Source organism: Rhinoraja longicauda, chromosome 30 (assembly GCF_053455715.1).
Source record: "Rhinoraja longicauda isolate Sanriku21f chromosome 30, sRhiLon1.1, whole genome shotgun sequence".
NCBI lineage: Eukaryota > Metazoa > Chordata > Chondrichthyes > Rajiformes > Arhynchobatidae > Rhinoraja > Rhinoraja longicauda.
Window position 1 is genome coordinate 9,079,152 of NC_135982.1, and position 27,624 is coordinate 9,106,775.

A 27,624-nucleotide genomic window follows, 5' to 3' on the forward strand; every position below is an offset into this window, starting at 1 on the left:
AAAAAAAAATTATTTCCCAACTTTGGAAAGTAAAAACTGGCTTGTATTCGCTAGGATTTAGGATGAGAGCGGATCTTATGGAAACATATAACATTCTTAGAGGATAGACAATAGATAATAGGTGCAGGAGGAGACCAGTCTGCCCTTCGAGCCAGCACCGCCATTCAATGTGATCATGGCTGATCATTCTCAATCAGTACCCCGTTCCTGCCTTCTCCCCATACCCCCTGACTCCGCTATCCTTAAGAGCTCTATCCAGCTCTCTCTTGAATGCATTCAGAGAATTGGCCTCCACTGCCTTCATTGTGAATCTGTGGAATTCTCTGCCACAGAAGGCAGTGGAGGCCGATTCACTGGATGTTTTCAGGAGAGAGTTAGATTTAGCTCCTAGGGTTAAGGGACATGGGGAAAAGCAGGAACGGGGTACTGATTGTGGATGATCAGCCATGATCATATTGAATGGTGGTGCTGGCTCGAAGGGCCGAATGGCCTACTCCTGCACCTATTTTATATGTTTCTATGTTTCGATGTTAAAAGTTGTCCTTTTTTCCATTCTGTAACTTAAACTTCATCTGCACCTCCACAAATAGACAATAGACAATAGGTGCAGGAGGAGGCCATTCGGCCCTTCGAGCCAGCACCGCCATTCAATGTGATCATGGCTGATCATTCTCAATCAGTACCCCGTTCCTGCTTTCTCCCCATACCCCCTGACTCCGCTATCCTTAAGAGCTCTATCTAGCTCTCTCTTGAATGTATTCAGAGAATTGGCCTCCACTGCCCTCTGAGGCAGAGAATTCCACAGATTCACAAATCTGGGTAGCTTGTCCAAAGTACACAGTGACCGGGGGAGACACGGAGAATCATTCACTAAAATACCATCGCACCTGAAGGATTTCGTTCTGAAGACCTTTAATACAAAGCAATTTAATTCCAACCCCCCCCCCCCCCACGTCCATTCCTAAAATTTGAGTGCAACCAGGGGTGTGCAGCAAGGATGCTGGTTAATGCTGAAGACAGTCACAAAGTAACTCGGTGGGTCTGGCAGCATCTCTGGAGAGAAGGAATGGGGGACATTTCAGGTTGGAACCCTTCTTCAGACCCCTGGGGTACTGGTTACACAATCAAATTCCTTCACAACCAGAAAAAAAAATCTAGACGTAACAGTTTCAATTCACAGTGCAGCCATTAATGTTATTTAAAGAAAGCAGATAAAAAGATTTTCGAGGGAATAATGGCCATTCACGTATTTAACACAAACCACAGCTAAGCCCCTTTCTAAATGATGACGGGATTAGCCTAATGAATCGATCATGATGCAAAATGGAGTCAATTCTTTTAATCCCCCCCCCTTTTAAAAACTTGTATCCCGTGTCTCACACTCAGAGAGTTGTGAATCTGTGGAATTCTCTGCCTCAGAAGGCAGTGGGGGCCAATTCCCTGAATGCATTCAAGAGAGAGTTAGATAGAGCTCTTAAGGATAGCGGAGTCAGGGGGTATGGGGAGAAGGCAGGAACGGGGTACTGATTGTGAATGATCAGCCATGATCACTGTGCTGGCTGGAAGGGCCGAATGGCCTACTCCTGCACCTATTGTCTATTGTCTGAAGACCTTGTTGCTGTCGTTCTGTGCTCCAGCACTGGTGCTCACTGTCATTTTGCCTTCTGCATCTTTCATTGCTCGTGCACGGAGAGACACACGGAGAGGGCTGAGCCCAGCTGGGTAGCAGCTGGGAGAGCAGTGCCTCAGTGCGTGCCTGCCGGAGCAGAGCCGGGGGTCCAAAGTAGGCTCGAGCTCCCTCGGCAGTGTGGCTGACTCTCCCCCTTCCCCCCCATTGCTCCATGGCTGAACTCTCCACTGCGTTCAGGATTGGAGCACTCATTCACACCTCTCTCCCCTCCCCCCCCACGGTAACTTGAAAGGCATTGGCAATCCCACAGAAGGAGACGGAGACACAAGGAACCGCAGATGCCGGTCATTTTTCAGCAAGGCACAAAGTGCTGGAGGAACTGGGCGGGCCGGGCAGCGTCTGCGGAGGGAATGAACAGACAACGTCTCAGGGTCTCGGGTCAGGGGTTGGGCCGCGGCCAGAAAGGTCGTCCGTTCCACTCCTTCCACAGATGCTGCCTGACCCACTGACTTCCTCCAGCTCGTTGTGCTTCGTAATGGCACAGGTTAATCGCTCGAGCTTTATTTTATTTTATTTTATTTTATTTCTATGCTTTAAATTGGTCCACAAACGATTTTCTGGCAACTTGGTGGTCTGGCACCTCCTTTAATCCGGACAAAATTACGGACAAATTATTGAATCCCCCCCCCCCCCCCACTCCCGATGTCCCCTGGAAATGTGGCCCCTGGGCCGGGTGAGGTGGCCGATCTCTACCTCATCGGGACTTCCGTGCCAATCGGCGGGTCGAATTTGCCCCCTGAGGCTGAGCCTCTGGAACTCTGGCCCGGCCAGAGCCAGCACATCCGTTCCCTCCCACAGCCGACCTCCGAGGCCGACTTTGCGGGCCGGCGTCTCGTCTCCTCAACGGCCTCGACAGGCCTTTCCCGTGCCGTTGAACACCTCTCGGAGGCCGTGACCTCTGTTGGTCGCCAAATGGATAATCCAGAAAGGAACAAAATGCTAGAGTAACTCGGCGCGGGACAGGCAGCATCTCTGGAGAGAAGGAATGGGTGACGTTTCGGGTCGAGACCCTTCTTCGACCCGAAATGTCACCCATTCCTTCTCTCCAGAGATGCTGCCTGACCTGCTGAGTTACTCCAGCATTTTGTGTCTATCTTCGGTTTAAACCAGCGTCTGCAGTTCCTTCCTACACATTTAATACAGAAAGCCCTGGAGCCAAGGGTGCCAGAAAATCGGTGGTGGACCTGGAGTGTTTTATCGTTATCACTGTACAGAATCACAGTGAAAAACTTTGTTTGCGTGCTGCCCAGTCAAATAATCTTACACATGACTACAATGCAGCCAGACATTACTGCAGTGGCAGGTACTAAGAGAAGAACACCAGAGTGCAGAATATGTGAGAAAATAACTGCAGATGCTGGTACAAATCGAAGGTATTTATTTCACAAAATGCTGGAGTAACTCAGCAGGTCAGGCAGCGTCTCAGGAGAGAAGGAATGGGTGACGTTTCGGGTCGCCCGAAACGTCACCCATTCCTTCTCTCCTGAGATGCTGCCTGACCTGCTGAGTTACTCCAGCATTTTGTGAAATAAATACCTTTGAGAGTGCAGAATATAGAGTTACAGCGTTGTAACGAGAAAGATGTCTTCACAGCTTCTTTTCTGTGCTTTAATCTATGACAGTATTTCAATTTTCTCCACGTGATCTCAGTTTCTCAGTACTCTGGAAGAACTGCACTGTTAATTTGCAGGTTTAACTATGTTAGTCGTAGAGAGATACCGTTCAGAAACAAACACTGTGGCCCTTTGAGTATGAAGGAACTGCTGGTTTAAACTGAATATAGGCACAAAAAGCTGGAGAAACTCAGCGGGTCAGACAGCATCTTTGGAGAAAAGGAATCGGTGGCGTTTCGAGTCAAGACCCTCTTCAGACCAGACTCAAAACGTCACCTATTCCTTTTCTCCAGAGATGCTGTCTGAGCCTCTGAGTTACTCCAGCTTTTTGTGTCTATCTTCAGCCGATTGAGTTGGCCATTAAACACTAATTTAATTTTTACACTAATCCTAGACCCCCACATTCACATCAACTCCCCCTGAGATTCTACCCCCTCACGAGGGCAATTTACAGGGGATAATGAGCCTACCAAACCACACGTCTTTGGGATGTGGGAGGATATGGGAGCACCCGGAGGAAACCTACTTGAACATGGGGCGAACGTGCAAACTCCACACCGACAGCACCGGAGGTCAGGATCAAACCGAGGTCGCTGGAGCTATGAGGCTGTGCCACTCCCAATGTGTTCGTATTCTTGCTCCCTCGCCGCCTGTCCTTCTGTCTCCCCCGCCTCCTGACCATCCAACTCTCTCTCCCCCGTCCCTCCCTCCTACCCTGATCCCCATTTCCTGCCCGCCACTTGCCCCACTGTCTCTTCCGCCCTCCCATTCAATGGCAGGCCCTCCATTTTGTTTTCTTCGCCCCTCCCCACCTTCCCCATTGAAACCGGTCGGTTCTGATGAAAAAATCATGGCTTCGAAACGTTAAGAACTTAGAAACATAGAAAATAGGTGCAGGAGGAGGCCATTCGGGTCTTCGAACCAGCACCGCCATTCATTATGATCATCCACAATCAGTAACCCGTGCCTGCCTTCTCCCCATATCCCTTGATTCCACTAGCCCCCAGAGCTCTATCTAACTCTCTCTTAAATCCATCCAGCGATTTGGCCTCCACTGCCTTCTGCGGCAGAGAATTCCACAAATTCACAACTCCCTGGGCGAAAAAGTTCCTTCTCACCTCAGTTTTAAATGGCCTTTATTCTTAGACTGTGGCCCCTGGTTCTGGTCTCCCCCAACATTGGGAACATTTTTCCTGCATCTAGCTTGTCCAGTCCTTTTATCATTTTATACGTCTCTATAAGATCCCCCCTCATCCTTCTAAACTTGGAGCAAGAGCCAGGCCTTGCTTCACCTGGAGTCTGCTCTACCCGACCCGCCCCCCCCTCTCTTCAGTGCTGGAGACCATGCTGCTCCTCATCCCACCTCCTTTCCATCCCCCCTCTCCCGCCACCTCTGTGCTGGATCAACCCCACGGCCCTCTGGCTCAGAGAACTCCAAACACTCACCCAACCGCTGAATGACAAAATCTCCCCTTATCCCACAATTACCCGCAGAAACGGCCTGAATTTCCAAGCACCTTCCCTTTTGTGTCGGACCTGCAGCATCTGCAGTATTTTGCATTTTTCTGAGAACACACTCATGCCTTTTGTTCGTTGTGCGGGGAGGAAAATTGGATGTGAATGTGAGCCTTCCCCTCCGATTAATTACACAGGAGACCTTACCCGGAAATCAATGGGAGGTTAATGCAGTGAGAAAGCCTTAACTGTTTTATTCCAGTGTGCTGAGGCATCAAGGGATCACACACTCCTTGATCGTAGCTTCAACCAGTGAGGAGACCCAATTAAATTGAGATTTAAATTTTTTAGTTTAGAGATACAGTGTGGAAACAGGCCCTTCGGCCCACCTAGGCCGTGCCGACCAGCGGTCACCCTGTACATTAGCACTATCCTACACACAAGGGACAATTTTTGATTTTTACCGAAGCCTGCACGTCTTTGGAATGTGGGAGGAAACTGGAGATCTCAGAGAAAACCCAAGCAGGTCACGGGGAGAAGGTACAAACTCCAGACAGAAAGCACCCATAGTCAGGTTCGAACCAGGGTCTCTGGTCCTGTGAGGCAGCAACTCTACCGCTGTGCCACCGTGCTGAGATGGTGCGATTGCCAAGGGAAGTAGCATTGGGAGTGGTGAGGTGGGTGCACAGCCCGGTCGGTCATTGCCCTCCTCCCGCCCCACTACCACTGACTCCACAGATCCCGAAGACCGAGAGCGAGGGGCAGGGGCACAACGCAGGCACGGGAAGAACGTGCAAACTCCACACGGACAGCACCGGAGGTCAGGATTGAACCCGGAGTCTCTGGCGCTGTGAGGCAGCTGTTCTACCAGCTGTGCCACTGCGCTGCGTGAATGGTGTAGTTCAACATGCAGCTACTAAGCTGCTGGAGGGACTCAGCGGGTCGAGCAGCATTTATGGATGGGAAAGAATGGTGGACAATTTGGGAGGGAATTTAGAATTTAGAAGGATGAGGGGGGATCTTATTGAAACATATAAGATAATTAGGGGATTGGACACATTAGAGGCAGGAAACATGTTCCCAATGTTGGGGGAGTCCAGAACAAGGGGGCCACCGTTTAAGAATAAGGGGTAGGCCATTTAGAACGGAGATATGGAAGAACTTTTTCAGTCAGAGAGTGGTGAAGGTGTGGAATTCTCTGCCTCAGAAGGCAGTGGAGGCCAGTTCGTTGGATGCTTTCAAGAGAGAGCTGGATAGAGCTCTTAAGGATAGCGGAGTGAGGGGGGTATGGGGAGAAGGCAGGAACGGGGTACTGATTGAGAGTGATCAGCCATGATCGCATTGAATGGCGGTGCTGGCTCGAAGGGCTGAATGGCCTACTCCTGCACCTATTGTCTATTGTCTATTGAGACTGAACTGGAACAGTGACTGATTTTACTTTAGTTTAGTTTAGATTAGACTAGAGATACAGCGAGGAAACAGGCCCTTTTGGCCCACTGAGTCCGCGCCGACCAGCGATCCCCGCACACGAACACTACCCTACACACACTAGGGACAATTTACAACTTGACCAAACCCAGATAGCCGGGTACGTCTTTGGATTGTGGGCGGAAACCGGAGATCCAGGTGAAAACCCGCGCAGGTCACGGGGGAGAACGTACAAACTCCGTACGGACAAGCACCCAGAGTCAGGATCGAACCCGGGTCTCTGGTGCTGAGAGGCAGCAACTCTACCACTGCGCTGCCCAATGATGTTGAGGGTCACAATTGTCTTTGCCAAGGCAATTCCAGTGGAGTCCCAGCTCGCTGAGATGCCCAGTGCCAACCCTGGGGGAAGCCAAACTTGGGCCAACACTCGGTCAGATCTGCCTCCCAGTCCCTGCTGTTATCAACCGGAACGGCAGGGCTCTGAGGAAGGAAAGCTCCCTTATCCTTAATTATTTATGTTTTGTTTTATGTTCTTAATTACTTAAGAAGGCTTTTAGTTCTTTTCAATATTTAATAAAAAGAATTAATGATTCAGTTTTCAAATCTTGCTTGAATGCCAGACACGTTGAGAAATATTTCTAGCCCCTGACAGATTTGACAGCAAGCCAAGCTGTGGGCGTTGCACTCTGAAAGATTCGGAGGCCCTCCTTATCCAGTTGGGTGAGGTAATTGTCTTGGGCTAGGAATATCAGGAACATTCCTTTTTTCAAAACTCAAGGGTAATTTAGGCTTATGTTTAATATTGTCACGTGGACTGAGGTGCAGTGAAACGCTTTGTATTGCATGCTATTCAATCAGATAATACTAACAAATACAATCATGTCAACCTCAAGTACAATAGGCAGAGCAAAGGGGAAGATATCTATGTACTAAAACTCTCGTTTGTTTGTTTGTTTGTTTGTTCCTGAACTACAGCCAACGATAGCGCGACAATTTTAGGCCCACCTTACTCACCGTCGTCCCTTTGGTGCTAATGGAAGTTTCATTGAAATTGGTGTTATATTTTTTAAGTTATTCACATTTTAAAGTTTAAATTTATCTCCTGGGGAGGGAGGATAAGGGGGGGGGTTGAGGCGGATTGAGTGGGGGGGGGGAAGGGGAAGCGGGGAAAGGGAAGAGGAGTAGGGGAGGTGGGGGAGGGTGGGGGGGTTGGGGGAGAGAGGGGGAGGAGTGAGGGGGAGAAGGAGGGGAGCAGAGGGGGGAAAGGGGGGAGGAGGGGGAAGGGGGAGGGCGGAGGGGAAGGGGGGCAACAGGGAGGGGGGGAGGAGAGGGTGCTGCACCAATGCAGGAGAGGTTTGGGCCCAATGGGTCCACTTGGTCTAGTGGAGTATAAAATGTAGTTTGCAGCACTGTAGCACATCAGTTCCATTGACAAAGTCCAATGTCCTAAATGAGTTGGCGGTGAATCAGGCAGCAGAATTTAACTAGAACACTGAACAAAATGGTGCCAGATTTAGAGGTAGCAAAGAGATTTAAAAGAGTAGAGCAATTGTATCAAATGCTGGTAGGTCTTCCTCTGGAAAGAGTACTCAAACAATCTGGCGCTGTCTTTTTCTTGCTCTTCCATGAAAATAATCCACGAAACGCTGCCCAATAAAATTCACCATTGCACAAAACAAGGAGACAATGCTTACGGCGAATGTGTTTTCATCTACAATTAAAGCCGTTTTATACTCTCCCAAGAAGCTTAGTCCCCAGATGGTGCGTGCAATCTGGCAACCTCCCCCACCCCCGCGCGCACAGTTCCTGCAAACGACCCCGACATTTTGCAACGTCCTAACAGCCTAGACAATAAACAATAGGTGCAGGAGTAAGCCATTTGGCCCTTCGAGCCAGCACCGCCATTCACCGTGAACATGGCTGGTCATCCACACTCAGTACCCCGTTCCTGCCTTCTCCCCATACCCCCTATCATTAAGATCTCTATCTAACTCTCTCTTGAAAGCATCCGGGGAATTGGCCTCCACTGCCTTCTGAGGCAGAGAGTTCCGCGGCTTCGCCACTCTCTGGGTGAAAACGTTTTTCCTCATCACCGTTCAAAATGGCCGACCCCTTATTCTTAAACTGTGGCCCCTGGTTCAGAACTTCCCCAACATCGGGAACATGTTTCCTGCCTCTAGCGTGTCCAATCCCGTAATAATCTTATATGTTTCAATAAGATCCCCTCTCATCCTTCTAAATCCCAGAAAAGTATACAAGCCCAGTCGCTCCAGTCTTTCAACATATTCGACAGTCCCGCAATTAACCTCGTGAGCCTACGCTGCACGCCCTCAATAGCCTGCAACGACATCCTTTCCTGTCAACAGGCAGTGTGCCCCACTTCGTTACACATGTCTAAGGTGGCCCCCCTGTGACGTTAATCTGTCAATTGGATTGTAAGTTCAAAATTCGGGTACAAACAGGTGTGAAGAAAGGCCCTGAACCGAACCTTCACCTATCCATGTCCTCCAGAGATGCCGCCTGACCCGAAATAATAAAACGGGGAAGGTGGGTCAACTGTGGCTAATGAGAGAAATCAAGCCTAGTGTTAAATTCAAGGAAAAGACATATAAATTAGCCAGAGGAAGCAGCAAACCAGAGGACTGGGAGAAATCTAGAACTCAACAGAGGAGGACAAAGGGGTTAATTAAGAGCATGAAAGAAAGCTTGCGGGAAATATAGAAACTGACTGTAAAAGCTTCTTTAGATATATCAGACAGGTGAATTTATAATGGAGAAACAAGGAAATGGCAGAACAGTTAAACGAGTACTTTGGTTCTGTCTTCACTAAGGAAGACACAATCTCGCAGAAGTACTAGGGGGCCGAGGATCTAGTGGGAGGGAGGAACTGAAGGGAATCCACATTAGTCAGGAAATGGTGTTAGGTAACCTGTTGGGCTGAAGGCAGATAAATCCCCAGGGCCTGATGATCTGCATCCCAGGGTACTCAAGGAGGTGGCCCTCGAAATCGTGGATGCATGGGTGATCATTTTCCAATGATCTCTCAATTGCATCAGTTCCTATGGACTGGAGGGTAACCAATGTAACCCCACTTTTCCCCCACAAGAAAGGAGGGGGGAGAGAGAAAATGGGGGAATTATAGACCAGTTAGCCTTCCATCGGTAGTGGGGAAGATGCTGAAGTCAATTGTTAAAGATGTTACAGCAGCACATTTGGAAAGCAGTGACAGGATCGGTCAAAGTCAGCATGGATTTATGAAGGTTAATTCCCGGGATGGCGGGACTGTCATTTGATGAAAGAATGGGTCGATTGGGCTTGTATTCACTGGGATTTAGAAGGATGAGAGGGGATCTTATAGAAACATATAAAATTCTTAAAGGATTGGACAGGCTAGATGCAGGAAAAATGTTCCCGATGTTGGGGGAGTCCAGAACCAGTGGTCACAGTTTAAGAATAAGGGGTAGGCCATTTAGGACTGAGATGAGGAAAAACTTCTTCACCCAGAGAGTTGTGAATCTGTGGAATTCTCTGCCACTGCCTCTGCCTATTCACTGGATGTTTTCAAGAGAGAGTTAGATTTAGCTCTTGGGCTAAAGGAATCAAGGGATATGGGGGAAAAGCAGGAACGGGGTACTGATTTTAAATGATCAGCCACAATCATTTTCAATGGTGGTGCTAGCTCAAGGGGCCGAATGGCCGAATGGCCTACTCCTGCACTTATTTTTCTTCAGCACTTTCTTCAGCAGTTTCTCCAGCACTTTATTTTTATAACCCAGCATCTGCAGTTCCTTGTGTCTACAAACACGTGTCTTCTCTCAATGCAGTTAAGTGAAACATATTTCAAAGCACCTTACATGACCATTTTGTTTCAGGTTTCCAGCATCTGCAGGTTTGTTTTAACTTCTAAATTACGTAGCAAATCCCAGGAGTAGGGTGGGATTTCAACTGATCATTGCTGGCACCTCCAGTGCCAAAGTTACTTGGATGTGAAGCTATCTTTCTAAATATTGGTTTGCACAACCTTGGTGAATCCTGATCATGGAAGATAGGAGGAGGGATGGCCTTTAGATAGGGAGGGAACAACTAGTGCTTGGAGTGTATATGGTTGGGAGAATCGTCCAGTAAAGGGCTTTGGGGTTTAGAACATAGGAAAGGAACAGGCACTTCAGCCCACAATATCTATGCCAAAAATGATGGCAAGTTAAACTAATCTCCTCTGCCTTCACATAATCAATATTCCTCCATTCCCTAAATATCCATTTCCATTTCCATTTCTAATTTCTATATTGAATTTCTATTAATGGCTGAATTTACTCTTCCTTGTTCTGATCTTTCCACGGACAAAGATCTCTCGTTAATCCGATCAAAAACGTGGTGTTCATAATCTGAACAGACCCCTGAGTTTAAATGGGGAAATAGGGGAGGGCACCAGTAAATGGGGAATTAGGGGAGGGCACCTGTAAATGGGGAATTAGGGGAGGGCACCTGTAAATGGGGAATTAGGGGAGGGCACCAGTAAATGGGGAATTAGGGGAGGGCACCGGTAAATGGGGAATTAGGGGAGGGCACCAATAAATGGGGAATTAGGTGAGGGCACCGGTAAATGGGGAATTAGGGGAGGGCACCAATAAATGGGGAATTAGGGGAGGGCACCAGTAATGGTAGTGAAGGTGAGGATTGCGACATTCTGTTGATAGGATTGGCGGAGGTGGGAATTGGAGGAGGAGCAGGTGTAGCGCGAGAACAGGCCATCGTGTGGGGCAAATGGCCTGTCTTCATAGAGTCGTAATTGTATCCGCTGTAAATGATTTTATTATAATCTTTCTGACCCCCCCTCCAGCAAGTTTGGCAAACTGTGATAGTCACCACTACCTGGATTAGCATTGCACACAGATTTTCGGTTTGTTCTAAATCCAATTGCTCATGATGGTTACGAATGTTTGCAACACTTGCTGGAGGAGGGTCAGAAAGATTATCACAAATATTTTACAGCAGATATAATTACGACTTTTGTCGTAATTGTCGCGCTATCGTGTACGGTTTCGGCTGTAGTTCAGGAACAAACGAACAAACAAACGAGAGTTTTAGTATATAGATAGATAGATAAAAGGACTGGACAAGCTAGATGCAGGAAAAATGTTCCCAATGTTGGGCGAGTCCAGAACCAGGCTTAGAATAAAGGGGAGGCCATTTAAAACTGAGGTGAGAAGGAACTTTCTCACCCAGAGAGTTGTGAATTTGTGGAATTCTCTGCCACAGAGGGCAGTGGAGGCCAAATCACTGGATGGATTTAAGAGAGAGTTAGATAGAGCTCTAGGGGGCTAGTGGAATCAAGGGATATGGGGAGAAGGCAGGCACGGGTTACTGATTGTGGACGATCAGCCATGATCACAATGAATGGCGGTGCTGGCTTGAAGGGCCGAATGGCGTCCTCCTGCACCTATTTTCTATGTTTCTATGTTTCTATGTGTCTGTAGTACAGGAGGGAGTAGGGCTGAATGGTCTCATTTATTCCCACAGCCTGTAAGTATTGTGATGGTGTTGCGAAGCTCTCCGTGTCCACATCACCAGCCCCACCCCCCCAGGTTGCGGCTACGAACAACATCTCCTCCCCGTGGAATATTTTCAAAACCTACCTTTAGATTTAAAGCCACAGCTTTCATCATCAGAGCTGCTGTCAGAGTCAAAGAGATCCCTGAATTCTTTCTTGTCTTTCTCTTTGCTCTCTTGCAACTTCCTGCGTTTGATCTCCGGGAAATGCAGGTCTTCCAGCTGGCGAGGGGCACATGAAATATAACAGAAGGAGTTACTACAAAGTCAGCCCTCGACACCGCGGAGGCTTAAAACACCAAGCCAAGGTCTGCCCCCATCTCCCATTTACATGCAACCATCGCCAATTACCAATCAATAACGCTAACGGTAAACGTGACATCCCTTTCAGACTGACTGGCTGACTGCGTGGGCACCTCTGTTTCATCACTGGACCTGCGGTAACTGGAACGAAGATTACACTGGGAACGCAAGAAAGAGAGTTGGAAATTGTTGCCTGGAGCTATGTGATGAATTCCCCCTCCTCTGCCAGAAGGCAGTGGAGGCCAGTTCGTTGGATGCTTTCAAGAGAGAGCTGGATAGAGCTCTTGAGTATAGCGGAGTGAGGGGGTATGGGGAGAAGGCAGGAACGGGGTACTGATTGAGTGATCAGCCATGATCGCATTGAATGGCGGTGCTGGCTCGAAGGGCTGAATGGCCTACTCCTGCACCTATTGTCTATTGTCTATTGTCTATTGTCCTCCTCCCAATCTCTCAGGAAGCTCAAAACTCTTTTAGGTTAAAGAGAAATGCAAAACTTTGCGTTTCCTGTTGGAACTATTTTTTTTAAAGCTTTTTTTGTCCCCCTTCTTTGCCAAACCCTGTCACCAAACTGATGCGGAGAATTCCATCGGTGGAATGTTTAAACGGGCCTACCAGGCTTGGCTCTATGGAACAGATGATCGCGGCACGAATGTTGAAGGATTCACGTGTTGGGGACATAAGACCCATTAGACTGGGGCACCACAGTGGCTCGGCCTGGTGTACACAGGTAATGCTGCTCACTGCCTTTCACAAGGCTCCTTGCAGCTTGGGTGGCTGACGGAGCTAAAGGGGAGCACCTTGCTGCACCTTTCCAAAACAAACCCGGCGGCTTCCCAGTTTAATGTCCCAATAGGGCGGCACAGTGACGCGGCGGTAGAGCTGCTGCCTCACAGCGCCAGAGACCCGCATCCGATCCTGACCGCGGGTGCTGAACGGGAGTTTGTACGTTTCCCCCGTGACATTAAACTGAATCTCCTCCACAAAATGCTTGGCAGATGTTTCCATCATTGAACTCGTCTCAGCTCAGCTCGTCTGGGGAGACGGTGGAGTGGCTGCCTTACAGCGCCAGAGACCCGGGTTCCATCCTGACTACGGGCGCTGTCCGTACGGAGTATGTACGTTCTCCCCGTGACAGCGTGGGTTTTCTCCGGGTGCTCCGGTTTCCTCACACGTCCAAAAGACGTGTGGGTTTGTCGGTCAATCGGCCTCTGTAAATTGCCCCTAGTGTGTGGAGAATAGAGTTTGTGTACGGGTGATTGCTGATCGGCGCGGTTTCAGGGGGGCCGAAGGACCTGTTCATCTGCCATATCCCCAAAACTAAACGAAACAGGAGAGAAAGGTGCTTGCAAAATCCAAGGTTTTTTTTTCCAATTGGTCAAATTCTGGGCTGATTTTTAATCTCCACGTTAAACTGAATCTCGTCCACGTAAAGCTTGGCTGGAGATGTTTCCTCCCATTGAACTCAACCAGGGGGATACCCTCTCTCAGCTCAGCTCATCTGGGGCAACGGTAGAGTCGCTGCCTCACAGCGCCAGAGGCCCGGGTTCGATCCTGACTACGGGTGCTGTCCGTATGGAGGATGTACGTTCTCCCCATGATTGCGTGGGTTTTCCCCAGGTGCGCCGGTTTCCTCCCACATTGACTTCTGTAAATTGTCCCTAGTGTGCAGGATAGCACTTAGTGCACGGGGATCGCTGGTCGGCGCAGACTCGACGGGCCAAAGGGCCTGTTTCAGTGCTGTATCTCTAAGCTAAACTGAATTACACCAGTGAGGCTCTCACTGTGTGAACTCAAATTGGTAAAAGGATATCCATTAAAAAATTGCTAAAACTTTTCTTCCTGTTTTAATATTTGTCTCCTCGGAATGGCAATGGTGATTCGGATTTAAAATAAATAACATTATGTGATAGATCCGCAAGAGAAGAAAGCAGAACCAACCTTGCACAAAACGTGCAGTGCAGAGACGAACCTACGGTATAGAACTGATGATTTGAATACTTTAGCACTCATCATTTCACAGAATCAAAGAGCACACAGTCAGGCCCTTCGACCCAACTTGTCCATGGCGACCAAGGCTAGTCATAATAGACAATAGACAATAGGTGCAGGAGGAGGCCATTCGGCCCTTTGTGCCAGCACCGCCATTCAATATGATCATGGCTGATCATTCTCAATCAGTACCCCGTTCCTGCTTTCTCCCCATACCCCCTGACTCCGCTATCCTTAAGAGCTCTATCCAGCTCTCTCTTGAATGCATCCAGAGAATTGGCCTCCACTGCCTTCTGAGGCAGAGAATTCCACAGATTCACAACTCTCTGACTGAAAATGTTTTTCCTCATCTCAGTTCTAAATGGCCTACATCCTTATTCTTAAACTGTGGAAGAACTCTCCCTCCTAACCCCATTCTCCGGCCTTCTCCCCATAACCTCTGGCACCTGCAGAGTGCCATGAACTGCATAGAGTCCCATGTGCTGGCATTTGGCCCACATCCCTCTAACCCTTTGCTTTCTATATGCCTGACCAAATGACCTTTAAACATTGTGATTGTACTGCCTAAGCAGACGCTACCACTTCCTCTGGCAGTATTTTGCAGAGACCCACCACATTCTGGTGGGGATATGAAAAAAATAACTTGCCCCCCTTTGATCTTAATCCCTTTTGAATCCGTATCTCTCGCCTCAAGTTTTACACTCCCCTGCTCTTGGGTAAAAGACTGTGACTGTCTACCCCATCTACGCTCATCATCGTTTTAGAAATGTTAATGAGGTCAACATTTGACATGACAATGCCATGAGGTCATTTGTTCCAGGAAAATTCCCAGCTTCCCCTTATTACTTGAGCCCCCCAGCCACGGTGGGATTTTCGGGTGGGTTTTATTTAGGTGGGATTTGTTCTAGGCCAGCTCTTGATGTGATGCAGGTCTGAATGGAACAGCTGCAAGAAACAAGAAGGGTCTCGACCCGAAACGTCGCCCATTCCTTCTCTCCAGAGATGCTGCCTGTCCCGCTGAGTTGCTCCAGCATTGTGTGTCTGTGCAAGAAACAAGAGCTCGGCTTGGCAGAGCCAACTCTACTGGACCAAACTGCATAGAGTCCTCCACCACGGAAATAAGCCCTTCACTACAACTTGCCCATGCCGACCAAGGTGCCCCATCTGCACTAGTCTCACCTGTCCGTGTTTGACCCATATCCCTCTAAACCGTTCCCATCCATGCACTTGTCCAAATGTCTTTTACATGCTGTTACAGTGCCTGCCTCAACTATCTGCCCTGGCATCTGGTGCCCCAGATACCCACCACCCTCTGTGTGAAAACATAGCCCCTCAGGATCCTATTAAATCTTATTCATCTTACCTTAAACTTATGTCCTCTGTTTCATGATTCCCCTACCCTAGGTAAAATGCTATGCATCTGCCCTATCTCTTCCTCAGTCCGGCTTAACCAACCTGATCTCCCGGTGGCTGAGCACTTCAACTCCCCTTCCCACTCCCAGTCTGACCTTTCTGTCATGGCCTCCTCCATTGTCATAGTGAGGCCCACCGCAACTTGGAGGAACAGCATCTCATAATTCGCTTGGGCAGCTTACACCCCAGCGGTATGAACATTGATTTCTCTAACTTCAGATAGCTCCTCTGTCCCTCTCTTTCCCCTCCCCATTCCCAGTTCTCCCACTGTCTTCCTGTCTCCTACTACATCCCATCTTTGTCCCACGCCCTCCCCTGACATCAGTCTGAGGAAGGGGCTCGACCTGAAACGTCACCCATTCCTTCTCTCCTGAGAAGCTGCCTGACCTGCTGAGTTACTCCAGCATTTTGTGAATAAATACCTACGACTACGGGTGCTGTCTGTATAGAGTTAGTACGTTCTCCCCGTGACCTGAAGAAGGGTCTCGACCCGAAACATCACCCATTCCTTCTCTCCAGAGATGCCGCCCGTCCCGCTGAGTTACCCCAGCATTTTGTGTCTACCTCCCCGTGACCTGCGTGGCTTCTCTCCGGGTGCTCTGGTTTCCTCCCACAGTCCAAAGATGTACAGGTTTGCTGGTTAATGGGCTTCTGCAAATTGTCCCCAGCGTGCAGCTTAGAACTGGTGCATGGGGTGAGCGCTGATCGGTGAGCACTCGGTGGGCCAAAGGTGCCTGTTTCCACGCTCTATCGCTAAACTAAATTAAACTAAGCAGCAAGTGAAAGGTCGCAGCAACCACAAACAAAATCAGGGTCTAAGCGAGGAGCATGAAAGCCATCGAAACACCACACGCCCACGCATGTCTGCAACTTAAAGCACTTGGAACGAGTTTTGAAAAACAAAAGTCTTACTTGGTCACATTGGTTCTACGATTCAAAACATTTTAGCTTGTGGAGGCACACTAATTAAGTCAAGCAGCCAAACTTCAGGGACCTGAACTTATCAATGTTCTTTAGATAGAAACCGAAAACCTGGTGGCAATTTTAATTTGTGTTTTCATTAACAATACACTCTGAAACAAAGTCACAGATTCCTACAGCATGGAAACAGCCCCTTCCCTCCAACCTGGTCCATGCTGACCAAGATGCCCCATCTATGCTAGTCCCACCTGCCCTCGTCGGCCATATCCCTTCCAATCATTCCTATCCATGTACCTGTACATATGTCTGTTAAATGTTGTCTCAACTACCTCCCCTGGCAGCTCGTTCCATTCACCCAGCACCTTCTCTTGTAGAAAACGTTGCCCCTCAGGTTCCCGTTAAATTTTTCCCTTGGCACCTGTAACCCATGTCCTCTCAGTCCAGCTCAGTTACTTCAGCACTTTCTGTTTTGCGTGAGTGAGAGGTGGATACAGAACGAGGAGGGGCTCAATTGGTTGATTGGGGCGAGCAAGTGACAAATTCTTGCGGTGAGAAAGGGGACAAAAGAGTGTCAGATAAGGAGAGAAGAGGAGGAGAGAAATGTAAAACCGGAGGGAGGGATAAACGAGATAGGTAGCTAATCAAGCTTTGAAAATTGTGCAACGCTCTCTTGCTTTGAAACGCATGAATTTTCTTTCAAAATGCACGACCACAGAGACATTTGATCTCTCTTATACAGAATCATAGAGTCATACAGCGTGGAAACAGGTCCTTCGGCCCAACTTGCCCACAGCGACCAAGATGTCCCATCTACACTAGTCCTACCTGCCTGTGCTTGGCGCATATCCCTCTAAGCCTATCCATTTACCTGTCTAAATGTTTCTTAAACATTGCGATAGTACCTACAAATTAATACATTCACGGTGATATTTAATATCATGAGGTTAGGTCAATGTAGCTTTAAGTTAAATCAACCCTGTAGGTCATTGGAGATGGGTGTGGCTAGCTTTGCCAGCTGTTAGGGGATTTAAATGTCTCTCAACGTACCCGCTCCTTGCCGGTGATTTCCAGAACAATCTCCTTGTCTCGGAGCTTCTTCCAGCTGCCGTAGTACTTCTGCAGAGGCGAGGCCTCCTGCTTAACTTCCTTCTCCCACGATGCCTGTGAACAATATACAAGAAGCCGGTTTAGAGCGATAAAGCGGGGCATCATTGCTCCAAGACAGACGCAAAACGTTGGAGTAACTCAGCGGGACAGGCAGCATCTCTGGAGAGAAGGAATGGGTCGAGACCCTTCCTCAGACCAACCATTGCTCCAACTCTATACAACCTGTAACATTGATACCTTGTGTCCTTGATTATATTTATCTCTCAGCTTGCATCATGGAAAGCAGTCACTGAGTCACTCAGCACGGAAGCAGGCCATTCGGCCCAACTCGTCCATGCCTACCAAGATGGCCCATCTACGGTAGTCCCATTTGCCGCCATTTGGCCCACATCCCTCTAAACCTTTCCTCGCCATGCAACTGCGTACGTTGAAGAGTGCCTTTTAAATGTTGTCACAGCACCTGGGCGGCACGGTGGCGCAGCGGTAGAGTTGCCGCCTTACAGCGCTTGCAGCGCCAGAGACCCGGGTTCGATCCCGACTACGGGTGCTGTCTGTACGGAGTTTGTACGTTCACCCCGTGACCTGCGTGGGTTTTCTCCGGGATCTTCGGTTTCCTCCCACAACCCCAAAGACGTACAGGTTTGTAGGTTAATTGGCTAGGTAAATTGTCGCTGGTGTGTGTCGGAGAGTGTTAGTGTGCGGGGATGGCTGGTCAGCTTGGACTCGGTGGGCTGAGGGCCTGTTTCTGTGCTGTATCTCTAAACTGAACTCAACTAAACCTGCCCCAACAAACCTCCTCCGGCAGCTCGCTCCGTCCTCCGTATTCTGAGTGGAAACGTTGCCCTCAGGTTCATGTTAGATCTTGTACCTCTCTCCCTACACATCTCTTGCTTTTGATCCTCCGACCTCGGATAAATGACTCTACCCCCTCTATTATAGACAATAAGTGCATGAGGAGGCCATTCGGCCCTTCGAGCCAGCACCGCCATTCAATGTGATCATGGCTGATCATTCTCAATCAGTACCCCGTTCCTGCCTTCTCCCCATACCCCCTGACTCCGCTATCCTTAAGAGCTCTATCTAACTCTCTCTTGAATGCATTCAGAGAATTGGCCTCCACTGCCCTCTGAGGCAGAGAATTCCACAGATTCACAACTCTCTGACTGAAAAGGTTTTTCCTCATCTCAGTTCTAAATGGCCTACCCCTTATTCTTAAACTGTGGCCCCTTGTTCTGGACTCCCCCAACATTGGGAACATGTTTCCTGCCTCTAACGTGCCCAACCCCTTAATAATCTTATACGTTTCGATAAGATCCCCTCTCATCTTTCTAAATTCCAGTGTATACAAGCCTAGTCGCTCTTATTCCTGTCATGGTTTTATACCCCAGCATAAGGTGCACTTTGGCCAGTAAAATCCTGCTTGTGGAAACTTGCCGAGTGCAGATAGTCTGACATATCTCCTGCAGGCACGTCTCAGCTGAGAAACATTCTCGGTTCCCATGGTGTTGTGCAGAGTGTCGCAGTGTAGGCAAGGCAGGTAGGAGAAGATATTTGACTACACTGCAGTGCAGTAGATAATTTTGCAAAAGGATTGTACACCTTGCTTTCTTCCTTAAACTTTCACATACAGCACGGAGTTTCTTTTTAGTCCTACTGTGTGCACATTTGCTCCATAGGCAATTTTATAGATTTTACTCGTGCCTGCTGCCTTGCTAGCTTTCCAAGGATCAATTTCCTTCAATACCCAACCACTCTCCTCCCATTAAATCTTCTAGCCTGCTGTTCCGTCCGACTGCACAGAGTGACAATTTATGACTTGGGGGATGGATTGATGTTGTTTTATTTTAAATCAGCCCTGTAGCTTATCAGCAGGTCATGGGTACAGCTCGCTTTGCTGGCTGTCAGGGGCTTTAAATGTTTCTGAGCTCTGGACATTCAGAAACTCTTAAAGATAAGAAGCGAAATACTTATAAAAATAAAAGTGCAATTATTCAACCACAGAATAAATACGAACTAAAACAATCGGAGCAAAATATATAAATTGCAAATTTATTGCTCCCGGTGGCCGAGCACTTCAACTCCCCCTCCCATTCCCAGTCTGACCTTTCTGTCATGGGCCTCCTCCAGTGCCATAGTGAGGCCCACCGGAAATTGGAGGAACAGCACCTCATATTTCGCCTGGGCAGCTTGCAGCCCAGTGGTATGAACATCGACTTCTCCAACTTTAGATAGTCCCTCTGTCCCTCTCTTCCCCTCCTCCTTCCCAGTTCTCCCGCTATCTTCCTGTCTCCACCTATATCCTTCCTTTGTCCCGCCCCCCTGACATCAGTCTGAAGAAGGGTCTCGACACGAAACGTCACCCATTCCTTCTCTCCTGAGATGCTGCCTGACCTGCTGAGTTACTCCAGCATTTTGTGAATAAATTGCAAATGTTGCTCCACTGTTCGAGAAGGGATTGAGGCAAAAGATGAGAAACTGTAGGCTTGTTAGCCTGACTTAGGTGGTTGGTACGATTTTGGAGTCCATTATTCAGGATGAAGTTTCTGAGTTCTTAGAAGCACAATGTAGTTCTAATGTAGGCGGAAGTCAGCATGTTTTTTTGAAGGGCAAATCTTGCCTGACAAATGTGTTGGAATTCTCTGAGGAAGTAAATAGCAGGATCGACCAAGGAGAGTCGGCGGATGTGGTTCACTTGGATTTTCAGACGGCATTTGGTAAGGTGCGGCACACGAGGCTGCTAAAGAAGACGAGAGCCCATGGTATTAGAGGGAAGATGGTAGCATAGAGAGCAGGTTGGCTGAATGTCAGAAGACAAGTTGTGGTGTTGGGTCCGTTACTCTTCATGTTGTACAGCAATGAGTTGGATATTGGAATCAATGGCTTTGAGGCCAGGTCTGTGGATGATACGGCAGAGGACAGGTGGAGGGGCAGGTAGTGTAGAGGACGCAGGGAGGCTGCAGAAGGACTCGGACAGGGTGGGAGAGTGGGCAAAGAAGTGGCAGCTGGAATATAGTGCAGCAAAGTGTGCAGTCACGAACTTTGGTGGTTGGAATAAAGGCGTAGACTATTTTTTAAATGTGGAGTCGATTCAGAAATCGGAGGTGCAAAGGGACTTGGGGTGCTGGTGCAGAATTCCCAAAAGGTTAATCTGCAAGTTGGATCGGAAGTAAGGAAGGCAAATGTAATGTTAGCATTCATTCCGAGAGGGCTAGAAGATAAAAGCAGGGATGTAATGCTGAAACTTTTGGCATAACAGCAACATTTGAACAGTTTTGGGCCCCACACCTGAGGAGGTGTGTACTGGGGTTGGAGAGGGTCCCAGGATTGATTGCGTTAACATATGACGAGCGTTTTATGGCACTGGGCCTCTACTCGCTGGAGTGATGGGGGAGATCTCATTGAAATTTACCGAAAAATGAAAGGCCTGGATAGAGTGGAGGTGGAGAGTCTAAGACCAGAGGGCACAGCCTCAGAATAAAAGGAAGTACCTTTAGGAAGGAGTTGAGGGGATGGAATTTCTTTAGCCAGAGGATGGTGAATCTGTGGAATTCATTGCCACAGATAACTGTGGTGGCCAAGCCATTGGGTAATTTTACAGCGGAGATTGGCAGGTTCTTGATTTGCAAGGATGTCAATGGTTCTAGGGAGAAGGCAAGAGAATGGGGTGGAGAGGGAAAGGTAGATCAGCCACAATTGATTGGCTGAGTAGACACGATGGGCCTGATTCTGGTCCTATGACTTATGAACTGACATGGGCCAAACTGTGGGATAGGCTGTGGGAAAAGGACTTTCTTCCCTTTGCAAAGAGATCAATGGTTAGAGGGCATGATTCATGAGTTATCGATCAGAATATTAAGTGGAGGGGGTGCGGGGGAAATGGAGGGAAGAAAACTCTTATCCGAAGAGTGGTAATGAAGTAGACTGGCTGCCTAAAAGCGAGTCTGCCTCAGTGAGAGAAAACTCCTCAGTGGCTGAGCTGTGACTCAGTTTGATCTCGGCCACAGAGGGTACTAGCTTCCGGACATGTTTCTGATGGGTATGCAGAGTGTAGACGGAGGTGCAGAACGTAGAAACAAGGAACTGAGGATGCTGGTTTACAAACAAAATAGCAGCAAAATGCTAGAGTAACTCAGCGAGTCAGGCAGCATCGGCTGGGAACATAGATAGATAGGTGATGCTTTCATCGGGTGACGTTTCAGTCTGAAGAAGGGTCCCAACGTGAAACTTCACATATCCATGGACAGACAACAAAGTGCAAGAGCAAGGGTTCCAAACCTGGGGTAAATTTACCTGCAGGGGGTAAGTTTGTTGATTCTGGATTTGTACGTATTTTTTTCCAATTATGATTCAATTTAAAAAAAAAATTTAGTTTAGAGGTAGAAATGTTGTTTGACGTGTTCTCATTGACTGACAGTATTTGGTTCCGGTATCTGTCCATCATTAGTTGTTCATAAATAAGCGAAATAGCAATGTTACGTGCTATTATTATTGTTATTTGAAATTAAAATAATAATGGTAAAAACAGTATTTTAAAATGTCCCCTTTGTTATGGTAGAAGTGTAAACTCAAATTACTGAACGAAACAGGGTGGGGGTAAATTTACCTTCGAAAAGTTGCAAAGGGGTAAACGGGACAAAAAAGGTTGGGAACCCCCTGTGCTCGAGTAACTCAGTGGGACAGGCAGCATCTCCAGAGAGAAAGGATCGGTGACGGTCAAGATCGGGACCCTTCTTCCGACTGCCCTTCTCCTGCCCTTATCAATCTGCGGAAGGGTCCTGACCCGAAACGCCACCCATCCTTTTTCTCCAGAGATGCTGCCTGATCCGTTGAGTTCCTCTCCGGCACTTTGTGCATGTGGAGGTGTCTGATGGATGGAGCTGGGAGGAGTCGGCCTACCCCACGACAGAAGGGGGAGGAGTTGTACAGTGTGATGGCCACAGGGAAGAAGGATCTCCTGTGGCGTTCGTGGTGCATCTCGGTGGAACCAGTCTGTTGCTGAAGGTTACTCCTCAGGTTGACCAGTGTGTCATCAACCTTTCACCGTACCTTCATTATGCTCCCTGTTGTTACCCCTTTGCCGAGAGTTACAAACCCTTCCTGCTCGCACCATCATAATCTCACACACCAAAATTAAACCCAGTCTAGCCAACATCTCATGAATATGTACAGGAAGGAACTGGATATATGCAGGGCGGTCACGGTGGCGCAGCGCTAGAGTTGCTGCCTTACAGCGAATGCAGCGCCGGAGACCCGGGTTCGATCCCGACTACGGGTGCTGTCTGCACGGAGCTTGTACCCATGACCTGAGTGGGTTTTCTCCGAGATCTTCGGTTTCCACCCACACTCCAAAGACGTACAAATTTGTAGGTTAATTGGCTTGGTAAATGTAAAAATTGTCCCTAGTGGGTATAGGATAGTGTTAATGTGCGGGGATCGCTGGTCGGCGCAGACCCGGTGGGCCGAAAGGGCCTGTTTCCGCGCCACATCTCTAAACTAAACTAAACTGGAGATACTGGTTTAAACCAAAGATAGACACAAAAAACTGGAATAACTCAGACTGAAGAAAGGTCTCAACCCGAAACGTCACCTATTCCTGTTCTCCAGCGATGCTGCCTGACTCGCTGAGTTACTCCAGCACTTTGTGTCTATCTCATTAATATAACACCCCTGCCTCTTTACTGTCCTCATAAATCTCTGCGTCCTCTTAAAGGTGCTAATCCATCCTCCCTGTAATATGGTGCACGGAACAATACACACGGTTCACACTGCAACCTGGGTGCTTTGTACAGTATCTGCGTGGTATTTCAGATCTTGCGTTCCATGCCCAGCCCAATAAAATCAAGCATCCCATCTCCGCCCTGAACAATTCCTGTACCCGAAGTAAAAACAGCAAACGTGGGAAATACTCAGCAGGTCAGGCCGCATCAGTGTGTGTGGAATCAGAGTTAACATTAAACCTCGAGGTCCCATGTACCCCGAACGTTAAATCTGTTTCTTTTCCCACAGACGCTGCCTGGCCCGTAGAGTATTTCCAGTATTTATTTTAGATTTCCAGCATCCGCAGTTTTTAAATTCATTTTCACCTCCTTTCCCTGTCTTGCTAACTCGTTGCGCTACAAGATCCTTCGATTTCTTTTACATTTTCTTAATGTTAGCTTTCATGAAAGCATCTCTATACTAAAACTCTCGTTCGTTTGTTTGTTTGTTTGTTCCTGGAAAGCCAAAACGTTACACGATCACACGACACTTTTAGGCCCACCTTACTCACCGTCGTCCCTTTGGTGCGAATGGAAGAAGTTTCATTGCAATTTTTTTAGATTTAGAGATACAGCGCGGAAACAGGCCCTTCGGCCCACCGAGTCCGCGCCGCCCAGCGATCCCTGCACACTAACACTATCCTACACACACTAGGGACAATTTGTCTTTTACATTTGCCCAGTCAATTAACCTACACACCTGTACGTCTTTGGAGTGTGGGAGGAAACCGAAGATCTCGGAGAAAACCCACGCAGGTCACGGGGAGAACGTACAAACTCTGTACGAACGGCGCCCGTAGTCAGGATCGAACCTGAGTCTCCGGCGCTGCATTCGCTGTAAGGCAGCAACTCTACCGCTGCGCCACCGTGCCGCACTTTACAATAAATTTGTAAAGTCATTCACATTTTAAAGTTTAAATCTATCTCCTAGGGAGGGAGGGGGAAGGGAGGGAGAGTGGTGGGAGGGTGGGGAGGAAGGGGGGAGGATGAGGGGGGTTGAGGCGGATGGAGTGGGAGGAAGGGGGAGGGAGGGAAGGGGAGGGGGAGGGGGGAGGTGCTGCACCAATTCAGGATAGGTTCGGGTCACTTGGCCCAGTTCTCTTTAAAACCTTCCCCCCGGGTGCATTGCCTGATGACAAGAAAGGGGGAATGTGAAAGCTCGTAGTCCTTTCCAATGCCTTCAAATCCTGAGGCAAATGTCCAATGTTCTCCTTGTACAAGGTCAATAAAGTTACACAGTCACAGCCCTGGAATCGATGCTGGTCTGGGGTCCAAACACATCGAGTTCAGCGTTGACCGTAACTGCTGGCTGGGAATCTTCAAAGTGCATGATACGTAGAATCAATGTGTAGGAAAGAACTGCAGATGCCGGTTTAAATGGAAGATAGACACAAAAAGCTGGAGTAGCTCAGCGGGTCAGGCAGCATCTCTGGAGGGAAGGGACTGGTGACGTTTCGGGTCGAGAGCCGTCTTCAGACTGATCAGACGTAGAATCTAACCAGCTTCACAAAAGTCATCACCTTGCTCAGGCAAGATGGCGACTGAGCCAGTAACTAACATGCTTGGCACACTGTGGTACTGCCACGACTGTACAATCACTTCCCAATGATACAGCCCTCAGTGCAGTACAAGAGATGGCAGTGTCAGTAAACGTATACCCCTCGAGCCCGTGCAACCCTTTAATGAGGTTGCAGCTAGACCTTTACATCAAAGCATTCCCACTCGATTCCTGCAATTGCTCTGTTTTCATACTCCATTGATCTGCCGATATACTCAATGATTCAACTTCAATCTCTCTCTGGGATACAGAACTCTAAAGGTTTACAACTCCACGCCTTTAGCCCCACTCCTATAAACAGGACAGAGCGGAATGGACATCTTCAGTACAGTTTAGTTTAGACATCCAGCGGGGAAACAGGCCCTTCGGCCCACCGTGTCCGTGTCCACCAGCGATCATCCCATAAGCCAGCACTAGGCTACACAATAGGAACAATTTACAATTTTTACCGAAGCCAATTAACCTAAGGTATCAAAAAATGCTGGAGAAACTCAGCGGGTCAGGCAGCATCTCAGGGGGGAAGGAATGGGTGACGTTTCGGGTCGAGACCCTTCTTCAGTCTCACCCATTCCTTCTCTCCTGAGATGCTGCCTGACCTGCTGAGTTACTCCAGCATTTTGTGAATAAATACCTTCGATTTGTACCAGCATCTGCAGTTATTTTCCTACACAACCTACGGACCTGCACGTCTTTGGAGTGTGGAAGGAAAGCGAAGCACCCGGAGAAAACCTGTGCGGTCATGGGGAGAATGTACAAACTCCGTACAGACAGCACCCGTGGTCGGGATCGAACCTGTGTCTCTGACGCTGTAAGGCGGCACATTTACTGCTACGCCACCGTGCTGACCCATCTTTCTCAGCAAAATGAATGGATATTCATGTGCTCACATAACTAGGCGATGCCAACAACTCTAACCAGAGTATTGACTGCAAGTGCCATTACGTTAGAGTCTGTTTCCAACCAGCGCTCAGCCTGTCCCATGCTGGAATGGGCAGATGGGTGGCGCAGCGGGTAGAGCTGCTGCCTCCCAGTGCCAGAGACCTGGGTTTGATTCAGACTCGCTGCTGTCTGCACGGAGTCTGTACGTTCTCCCTGTGACCGAGTGGGTTTTCTCCAGGTTCCTGTCGCATTCCAAAGACATCCAGGTTAATTGGCTTTTATTAATTGATGCTAATGTACAGAGAGTGGATGTGAAAGTGGGGCAAGGGAACTAGCATGAACCAGGATGATCAATGGTCGTCGTGGACTCGGGGGGCCGAAGGACCTGCTTCCATGCTGTCCCTTTCAATTTAATCAACCAATTCAAAGTCTCCACAGTGTGTAGCCTTCCAAAGCAATTGGTTTCATTTCATGTGTTGAGCGGGTGCTTGGCACAATGTCACCTCTAGATTGACCAGGCACCAGTCAAAATGTGTGGGATGGATGCTGGTTTACACCGAAGATAGACACAAATTGCTGGGGAACTCAGTAGTATCTCTGGAGTGAGGGAATGGGTGACATTTTGCTCTCGACCCGAAACGTCGCCCATTCCTTCTCTCCAGAGGTGCTGCCTGTCCCGCTGAGTTACTCCAGCATCTTAGACAATAGGTGCAGGAGGAGGCCATTCGGCCCTTCGAGCCAGCACCGCCATTCAATGTGATCATGGCTGATCATTCTCAATCAGTACCCCGTTCCTGCCTTCTCCCCATACCCCCTGACTCCGCTATCCTTAAGAGCTCTATCTAGCTCTCTCTTGAATGCATTCAGAGAATTGGCCTCCACTGCCTTCTGAGGCAGAGAATTCCACAGATTCACAACTCTCTGACTGAAAAAGTTTTTCCTCATCTCCGTTGAAAATGGCCTACCCCTTATTCTTAAACTGTGGCCCCTTGTTCTGGACTCCCCCAACATTGGGAACATGTTTCCTGCCTCTAACGTGTCCAACCCCTTAATAATCATATACGTTTCGATAAGATCCCCTCTCATCCTTCTAAATTCCAGTGTATACAAGCCTAGTCGCTCCAGTCTTTCAACATATGACAGTCCCGCCATTCCGGGAATTAACCTAGTAAACCTACGCTGCACGCCCTCAATAACTTGTGTCTATAAACATCAGTTAAAGGTCCCTGCCGCTGATCGGAGACGGGAGGACGCCTGGGGGAAATAATCACACAGCAAGTCACGAGTCACGAGTCTCACCACAGCCTCTTTGTCCACCACGCCAAACGTGGCCTTCTGCCGCCTCTTGGTGAGGAAGGACGAGTTCTCCTGCACTTTCTCCAGCAGCTGTCTGATCTGCTTGCAGTAATTGGCCACTTTGCACTCCTTGAGAAAGGTCTTCAGCTGCAGGAGAGAGAGACAGTAAAGTCACGAGGAACAAGACCCAGAAGGGCCGCGACCCGAAACCTCGCTTAGCCATGTCCGCCAGAGACGCTGCCTGACCCACGGCGTTACTCCAGGACTTTGTGTATGTGGAGGTGTCTGATGGACAGACCCGATAACATCCCGCTGCACAATAGCGTGGTGGCACGGTAGCGCAGCGGTAGAGTTGCTGCTTTACAGCGAATGCAGCGCCGGAGACTCAGGTTCCATCCTGACTACGGGTGCTGCACTGTAAGGAGTTTGCACGTTCTCCCCGTGACCTGCGTGGGTTTTCTCCGAGATCTTCGGTTTCCTCCCACACTCCAAAGACGTACAGGTATGTAGGTTAATTGGCTGGGTAAATGTAAAAATTGTCCCTAGTGGGTGTAGGATAGTGTTAATGTGCGGGGATCGCTGGGCGGCACGGACTTGGAGGGCCGAAAAGGCCTGTTTCCGGCTGTATATATATGATATGATATGATATGAAACTGAGCAATGGGC

At 48.6% G+C, this 27,624-nt stretch overlaps 1 protein-coding gene across 1 annotated transcript in view; it reads right to left on the reverse strand.

Annotated features, from left to right (window-relative positions):
- noc2l (NOC2-like nucleolar associated transcriptional repressor) overlaps positions 1-27,624 on the reverse strand; it is a 146,197-nt gene that overhangs the window by 26,323 nt on the left and 92,250 nt on the right. Inside the window, exons 15-18 of the mRNA XM_078425031.1 lie at positions 26,962-27,105; positions 17,410-17,523; positions 11,823-11,958; positions 10,501-10,583 (exon numbers count right to left, since the gene is read on the reverse strand). Of these exons, the coding sequence (XP_078281157.1) occupies positions 10,501-10,583; positions 11,823-11,958; positions 17,410-17,523; positions 26,962-27,105 (477 nt within the window). The remainder of the gene's footprint in view (positions 1-10,500; positions 10,584-11,822; positions 11,959-17,409; positions 17,524-26,961; positions 27,106-27,624) is intronic.